Source organism: Postia placenta (assembly GCF_002117355.1).
Source record: "Postia placenta MAD-698-R-SB12 unplaced genomic scaffold POSPLAscaffold_16, whole genome shotgun sequence".
NCBI classification, from domain to species: domain Eukaryota; kingdom Fungi; phylum Basidiomycota; class Agaricomycetes; order Polyporales; family Adustoporiaceae; genus Rhodonia; species Rhodonia placenta.
The window spans coordinates 731560-739941 of NW_020169847.1; the positions used below are offsets into that span (position 1 = coordinate 731560).

The window sequence follows — 8382 nt, forward strand, 5'->3', positions numbered from 1 at the left end:
GCAGCAGACACAAACAGATAATCGTGGACATCTCGTCCAAGGAGCCGCTGCCCAACCAGACACCGCACGAGGGATGGTACCTCCTCATGGAGGTGCACATACCACCGACGTCCGACCGGTCCCACACGCCCACCTCGCGGTCGACCCAACGGTGCACCGTGTGGCGTGGAAGGATCTAATGCCGTCCTGATTACTGCGCGCGAAGCGGTGGCAGGCGCTGAGTGTCGTTGAGGACAGGAAGACACTGTACGAGACGCGGGAGGTCATGGCGGGCCCCGGTGCGTATTTTGTGCGCGCACTCCTTTCTAGTGAGTTGCAGCAGGGATTCCAGGCGGTCGCCGATGGACTGAAGCGCCAAGCGGAGTAGTCTTAGTGATTCGAGTCATGTCTTCTCCGAATCTTACTCTGTGGCTGTGATGATGTTCATGCTGACATAGCGATTATTGATGACATTAGTGATCCATGTATACGGGTCGATATAAGCGAAATCGGATACCCACCCTATTCTTCTTCATTACTTGCCACTCTGAGGATAGCACGCCACTGTCAAATAAGACAGCCCAGAATAAAGAATCAAAACAAACAATTACCGCCCCACCGCTGTGCCGCACGAATGTGTTCATTCACGACGACAATCCTATGACTCATCACGTCAAGCTGAAGACGGATGACAGCAAGCAACTCACCAATAAATGGTTTCGCCATGCATGGCTTCGTGTGAGTCAGGCTGATGGAATCCGCACACATGAAGGCATACAACATCAATATCGGCGGGGGTAGTGCAGCAGACGAGCTGCAGTGGAGCAGCACTTAATGAGTTGGTATGCATGCATATTTGGGCATGCGAGTCTTCTCCAGTGGATTGATCGCTCGGTGGTGGCACATTAATCCGGTTTGTCGTACGGGAAGTTGGGAAGTAATACCGGCCTCCTTTGAAGGCAGAAGATCACTAATCAATAGCCACAGTCATAAGTCAAAGTGTACAGTGAAACGGCTTATATCTGATGTGAAATACGTGACTGTACTTTACAAGGTAAGAAGAATGCGATAGATACCTAGGAACCTCAACTTCTCTGCGGTGGAAGTGTGGCGTGTGACTTGTGCCAACCTTCCACGTGATGAACGCGTCTGTGGCTGCCGCGCGCGGGCGCCGGAGATCATCTTGGATCTGTGCCACTTGGCTGAATTCATCTGACCTTGCTGTTACCGCTACTATTCAAGTAAACACGCGTCTGTAATTTGAGCCCTTGAGCCACCGTAATTCAGTCAGTGACCACGCACCTGAACGAAGGCACGATCCACAGGTGCAAGCACCGGGCGGCTCACAAACTTCACAGCAGTCAAGCATTGTCTCCTCCAAGGCAGGGACCAACCACGTTTCTCACTTTCACCTGAGTGTAGAGCTCTCTATTCCTTTGTCCTTCCAGCCACATCGCTGACGGCTCCTCCCCTCGTGTTTCGCAGCTCACGGAAATTAAACAGAGTGTCGAAGTTGGCTATCCTAATCACATCTCCTGGTCATATAAAATGCAGCAAGATACATCGTTTGAGGACCACCAACCAACATGGAGGGTGAGCCATCCTCTGGTGCCTCCAAGGCCAACCCGTCTGCTAACCTGAGCGAAACGCCGGTCCGCGTCAAGGCTGTTCAAAGCGCGTCTTACATGGAAGGCAACCTCGATGCAGCTCGCAAAGCTGTGATGAAAGATCTTGGAACGACCGCACCGGAAGTCGGTGCGGACTTCTTTCGAACATATCTCCTTCCTCGGCTTCCCACAGGCGTTGACATCAACCAGGTAGTCAACAAACTCCACGAAAAACACATCAAAGGAAACCGTTGGGTGGCATTCTTAAAGGATCCAAAAGATGCTGACGGGAGCGAGAATGTCTGCTTTAAATCTCTCGAAACTGTGGCAGCAGCCATCGGGGAGGTCGCAAGCACGATGACAGGCAAGAAACAGCTACTGAAGTTTGTCCAGAACCCAAACGACGCGCCCGAGTCCAGTACAAGGACGTCGAAAAGTCGCCCGGATGGATTTTTCATTCGAAATTCAGGGCCTGAGGGTAAATTTCGATGGATGGACATCGCGCTTTCCGCTGAATACAAGAAGGTGGAGAACGCTAAAACTAAAGATGATGTAAGCACATCCGATTTCACAACTTGATACTTGGCTGATAGCTGTGGCAGGATGTACGAAAGGTAATCTGGAGCATGCATCACTGCATGCGAGAGGATGCGAGACGTCGGTTCACCTATGGGCTCACAATTGAAAATAGGACGATGCGGATGTGGTTCTGCAGCCGCACAGAGCTGCTTGTGAGCAAGCCGATTGATTTTATGTCGGTGAGTTGTGTGCCCCATCATATTCTTCATGTCTCCTGCTCAGTAATCTGTTTAGGAACACCATAAGGTCGTTCATTTCTTCGTCGCGATGATGTACGCGGCTGAACATGAGGCGGGATGGGATCCCACAATGCAATACGTGCGCAAGAAGAACGGGAAGAACGACGAGCTTGAACTTGACAAAGAGGATAAACCCCGCCTCGACATCGATGTCCAAGATCAGGATGGAACAGTCGTACGATATCGGACGATAAGATGGTTATCGGACGAAGGCGCAAATGGTCTGCGAGGCAGGGGTACGCGTGTTTGGGAGGTGTGTATATTCGACAACGACGAGGAAGGTGACGAACGCTTCGCTCTCAAAGACCAGTACATCGATGCCGATCGACAACGAGAAGGCATGATCATCGAGGAACTTCGGAATGCGAAAACAAAGAAGTCGATAAGAGACATTATCGACCGATCGCTACTCACTGTGGAACGTCACGGAGATGTCTACGTGGAGGGCATGCACGATCATACTCGCAATCTCATGACGCGCCGTGGCGAGCCGAACCCCTATCTCAGCTTCAAACTCCAACAGATACCGGAGGACGGAGAGACCATGACAGCCAAGTTGAGCAAACAGGCGCCAGCAGGCGTGGGCCACTACCAGACCCCAGAAGAGCTGAGGACGGCTCCCGCACAGAAGATCTATACATACCATCCAAAAGTCCATTACCGTATCGTGTTCAAGGAGGTATGCAAGCCACTTCGTGAATACACCTCGCTTAAGGAAGTCTTCGAAATTCTCATAAATGCTGCATTTGGTGAGTCCATGACATTGTGTCATACTTGCTCAAAAGCTCACTGTTGAATTGTACAGCACTGGTGGCCTTGCATGAGCTTGGATGGGTGCATCGTGACATCAGCATAGGCAATTCCCTTGGTTTCGTTGTAAATGGAGTGCTGTATTGCAAGCTGTCAGATCTCGAATATGCAAAGCGCATGAATGATCGTTCGGGTCATGAAATCAGGACGGTGAGTATCAGATTATGTTTACTGTTTTCATTCCTTATTATCGTTTCTTGTGCACAGGGCACTAGATCGTTCATGTCAGTCGAAGTCTACGATATGGAATATTGCTTTCTTCCGTCAGAATTGGATGAAACAGAGGCGCAAGAGACCACGCCACCTCCGAGTGAAGCCGATCCCGACCAAGAGGCCCTGGACTGGCTCGAATCCTTCCAACGTGGCAATCCTGTGAACATCAACATGCCAATCAGCAAGGATGGCCCCATCGTGCCCTTCAGGTACAATCCCCTTCATGATATTGAATCCCTTTGGTGGGTGGCAATATACTTCGTTTTCAACAAATCGGTGGTCAAGGTCGGTGGCGAACCCCCATCCATGGACGCCTCGCAGCGGGGACACTACTTCACTCAGAGAGGTTACACTGACTTGTTGACCACGTCGCCGCAGAAGAGACAATCAGCGCTAGGGAACGAGCGTAACCTGAAGAACCAAATCATCTACTTACACTCCGCTGTACGAGATATTGCTCGCAAACTCAACGAGATCAGGAAGCGACTAGTCAGCTGTTACCGAGAGGCTGAGAAAGCACCAGGCGCAATCCATCACAAAATCGGCCAAGACCTACTTCGCGGCGTCTTCATGCGATTCTTCGCAGACATTGTTGATAAAAACCTCCGGGAAAAGGACATTCAAGTCGACATTCTCCCCAAAGATCCACGACAATATGTCGAGGATCCGTTCGAGATCCCGACTCAGGCCGACGGTCAGGACGGCGTTACCGACGACAATGGCCCCGCTGATGATGATGGCACAGAACACAATTCAGACGAAGGTGACCAGGGATCCAGTCTCGCAGCTCTAATTCGAGAGGTGAGCGTCGGAGACGTCGCCGAAGAGGCAACTGCCAAAGACGGCGCGCAAGGCGTAATTGTCGAAGACTCTGACGCTGAACGATCCGTCGACAAGGCTACCAGTCCATCCGCCCCTCAAATCTCGACAGGGCCCATTGTCGAAGGACGCTCTACTCGTCCGCAGCGCAAGCGTGCTCCTCCCGTCCGATATACGGGGACAGAGTACAATTTGAAGAAGGGCACGACGAGCAAGACCGCATCATCGTCATCAGCTCCGACTACAGCAACACAGGCTGCAACGGGCCAATCAACGTCACGGACTACGTCGAACACTAAGGCGACGACGAAGTCAAGCACGAAGGCAAAGACGAAGGCGAAGGCGAAAGCAAAGGCAAAGACGAAGGCAAAGACGAAGGCGAAGTAGGTGTAGCCTCGGAGCTTTGGTACGGTATAGCCATTCTCTGCGGCTTGGCATCGGGACTCTGGACGTTACATACGCTTCATGTCATGCTACGTCATTCTGCTGTTTGTCATCTATTCTGGACACTATCTGTTTGGACGCTTTTATTACTTGGATCTCGTTGTCTCCGAATATCTTATGACTGCTACTAGTGTCCCCCATATATGAATACTATCCCAGTGCCATTTTGTCCGAGAGTGAGCGTTCATCGGCATGCGGCTCGGGCGGCTCACCTGCTAGTGAATGTCGCACTGACCCGAGACGACTCGTCCTCTCGTCTGGGAATTCAAAGTCGATGACAGAAAGCATATCGCGGACCCTTGGTAAATGTATCATCATGATAGCGCAATCTTATTGAGCGGAGCCATACAGCAACCATGCCGGGTCCCCAGGCGGATATAATACTAGATTTTGATCAGGGATTTTAAAGGAAAAACCATGCTGAGACATCCGCAGCGCAAAGGTGGAATTACGATGACATATATTCAAGAGCACCGCCAGGGAGTATCTGTGACGTTTCCCCAGTTTCTGTTCCGCGTCGCAATGCGATCTTCTACCAGCTGAATACGTACATTTTCTACGGTGGCGCATGTCAAGTCAATGCGCCCCCTTGACGGAGTTGTAACGGGCGCGCTTTACTCATCGACATTATCCATCGATGACGAAAATGTAATCACATGTGTGTACACTCGGACCACGGCCCTTCGACTCTCAGCATCAGCACGAACAAATCTAGATTGTATCTCCATTATAGTCCATGTCTCTTGCTAGCTGATGAACTCGAGCAGCCGATCGATCCAGCACAGACTACGGATTTGACGCAGCAATCGACGTCGTGTTATGACTCCGGTGGAACTGCAGCGCAGTCCTTCGTAGAATTGCGGGTTAGACTGCGCTCAGGCGTCAAGTACGAGACAACTGCGACACGTTCCGTTCGAGGCACACTGACTCTGATTCTAATGGTAACCATCAGGCTGACAAGAAGTGTCCCGGTTTCACTTGACTGCCCAGCTTCCTCGCACCTCCATCCGCTCGTTTCAAGCTTCGCACCTCGCCATTCGCTCAAGGATACAGACCTGTACCAAGTAATGTATCAGTCTACATCTAACTCCCACTGTGTGACTCGATCCGCTGGCACAGCGTCCAGCGCCCACACATCCGATCATCACAGGGTCTCGGTATACCACGATCCCATGTCTACCATCTTCGGTCTTCGCAAATCTCGTGGGTCCATCACCACGCTGCCGTCAACAAACAAGCATCGAGTGTCCCTGCACCATTCACGCTGCGCCGCTGCAGTGCATTTGACGGTCCATATCGGACAAAAATCGGCGGCTCACGGATAGTCTGTGATTGCTGCGCGTTATCACATGGTACCATGTAGTACACCTTGTTGATCAAAGTACACTTTGTGACAACCACTTATACTTCACTGACATTGTGGTTTCGCCTGTCCTCACCTAAGTATACTTAAGTTAAATAACTAGTTATACTCTCTCAAGATTGCTTTGGACATTGATCAACTTCACCAGGTCACTGCTATCCCACTCTAGTATACTATGTCCACTTTTCTGCCAATGTTTGGTCTTATGCCAGTGCCGATGGCCTACTCCGTAGACCTCCTAGTATCACAAGCCTACCATGTGTTGAAACGCGCTGACCCGCGCGGTCAGGAATGAGCTTGCAAGCTCGGGCGCGCGAGTAGCCGGGGGCTGGAGGCCCCTATCGTAGTATATAACGACCCCGCGCGATGTACGTACCGCACGTGATTGTCCCTTACAGGCATTGCTAGCTCGTGGACAAACACGCTCGCTGTGCCGTTGCACTGGCTGTTCCAATACAATTGCATCAGCCCGCTTGGGGGTTTACTACCTAGCAAAGCTCTGGGGGCAGCTTGAAGCCCGCTGCTCGCTGCGTTGGTGCGAATGTCGCGACTTAGGGTCGAGCGACAGGGGAAAAACCAAATGCTGGGGGCGTTTGACTTATCTTACTGAAGCGATGGTGAGCTAGGCTCAAACGTAAGGCTAGGGACAAGAAAATGTATTAGTTAGTAGGGTAAGAAAGAATACAAATGAGGGCTTACTGACCTAGGGACATGTTATGAGTTGGCATATGATTAGCATATATACCTCCAGTCAGATGTCAAGCCAAGCTTGACATTGCACCCTTTTGGTGTAGAGGTTATGATGTGAGACCGGCACATGCATGTAAATCCTTACAGGACAAGAGGTTGAAACTGAGGTCCCTAGGGCAGCAGAGGCTGGCTTATATACAGGGGATGTTTAGGGGAGGCTGTGCGCACTGGTCCGTGCACAGCTGGTCCGTGCACAGCATGCTGACGCAGCCCCGGGGGCCGGTGAGTCAGAGAGGCTGTGTCAGCGGAGCCCGAGCTGTGCCGCGCACTGCCGCCCATCTAATCTAATCATACAGTAGATAACGATGTGTCCATATCAGGCATGTAGTACAGCGGTCGCGGGTTCGAGCCTGCAAAAAGGAAAAAATTGAAAAACGGCTAGACGCCATGCCAACTCGTGACATTACCCCCCCCTCAATGGCGCATGACCTCATGCAAGGTGCCCTTGCCCATCTCCCACACAGAGCGGCAGCGTGCTTCTGTCAGCGGCGGAGGCATTGGCTGAAAGTTGAGACCACCAAAGACAGCGGCATTGAGGTGGCAAGGGGTATTCGGGTTCTTTTGGTGGAAGTCAGCTATGAAGGCTGGCGCATTCGCAACATTGCGCGCCGGTTCCATGACGTATGCGAGTCATCATAACCCTTCCACTTGACGAGGTATTGTAACTGACAGCGGAAGATTCTCGAGTCCTTGATCCGCTCAACCTCGTACTCCTCGTCGCCCTCAACCTCAATCGCAGGCAGCTCCTCTGGCTCCCGGCCTGGGATGTCGCTGCGCATGTACTTGCTAAGCAAGGAGACATGGCATACCGGGTGCACTAGCACCGACTTCGGCAGAACCAATTCGTAATCCAAGTCTCCGAGCTTTCACCGCACGGCATAAGGTCCAAGGCGCTTGGGACTGAGCTTCTTGCTTGGCTGTTTCAGCTTAAGGTTCCGGGCATCAAGCCAGACCTTGTCCCCCGGTGCAAAGACCAGTGCCTCCTGCACGTGCTTGTCATAGTACACCTTCATTCGCTCAGCTAACAACTCCAGCATGGAGCGCGTGTCGTCCCGGATCTCCTTCAGGATCTTGAGCCGATCAGCGGCTGCAGGCATTGCAGACATTGGATTGATCCGCACTTGGATTTCAGGATGGTACCCCTGATGCAGAAAGAATGGGGAATGTCCAGTCGCGGAGTGAACTCGGTTGTTCAGTGCGAACTCCGTGAGCGGCAATTGCTTCGCCCAATCATCCTGCCTGTGGCTTGTGAAGGCACGCAGGTACTGCTCGATCTCCTGATTCCAGCGCTCAGTCTGGCCATCTGTCTGAGGATGAAACGCTGTAGACAGCGCCGGCTCGATCCCTAGTCCCTTGTACACCACATGGAGATACTTCGAAGCGAACTGGGGACCTCGGTCTGATATGACCTTGACTGGGGCCCCATGATGCTTGAACATATCGCGGATGTACAGGTCTGCCGCCCCTTCGGCCGTCAGGGTCTCATGACAGGCGGAGAAGTGGACCTGCTTGGTGAAGCGGTCGGCGGTGACCAGGATCGAGTCGAATCCATCAGACTTTGGTAAGCCGACAATCATAT

The 8382-nt window shown here is 52.0% G+C and overlaps 2 protein-coding genes across 2 annotated transcripts; both read left to right on the forward strand.

Annotated features, from left to right (window-relative positions):
- Nucleotides 1-1565: 1565 nt before the first annotated feature.
- On the forward strand, nucleotides 1566-4633 carry POSPLADRAFT_1154914 (hypothetical protein; the record flags this gene model as incomplete). The annotated part of the gene is made up of 5 exons (XM_024486894.1): nucleotides 1566-2138; nucleotides 2180-2344; nucleotides 2400-3153; nucleotides 3210-3364; nucleotides 3422-4633. 5 exons carry the CDS (start codon nucleotides 1566-1568, stop codon nucleotides 4631-4633), a joined length of 2859 nt encoding a protein of 952 aa, XP_024334836.1.
- A 1715-nt stretch (nucleotides 4634-6348) lies between these two features.
- POSPLADRAFT_1155310 (hypothetical protein) lies at nucleotides 6349-6679 on the forward strand (the record flags this gene model as incomplete). Its single annotated transcript, XM_024486932.1, has 2 exons — nucleotides 6349-6421; nucleotides 6462-6679. Coding segments are annotated over 2 exons (291 nt in total), but the record flags the coding sequence as incomplete, so codon positions are not given.
- Nucleotides 6680-8382: the final 1703 nt, after the last annotated feature.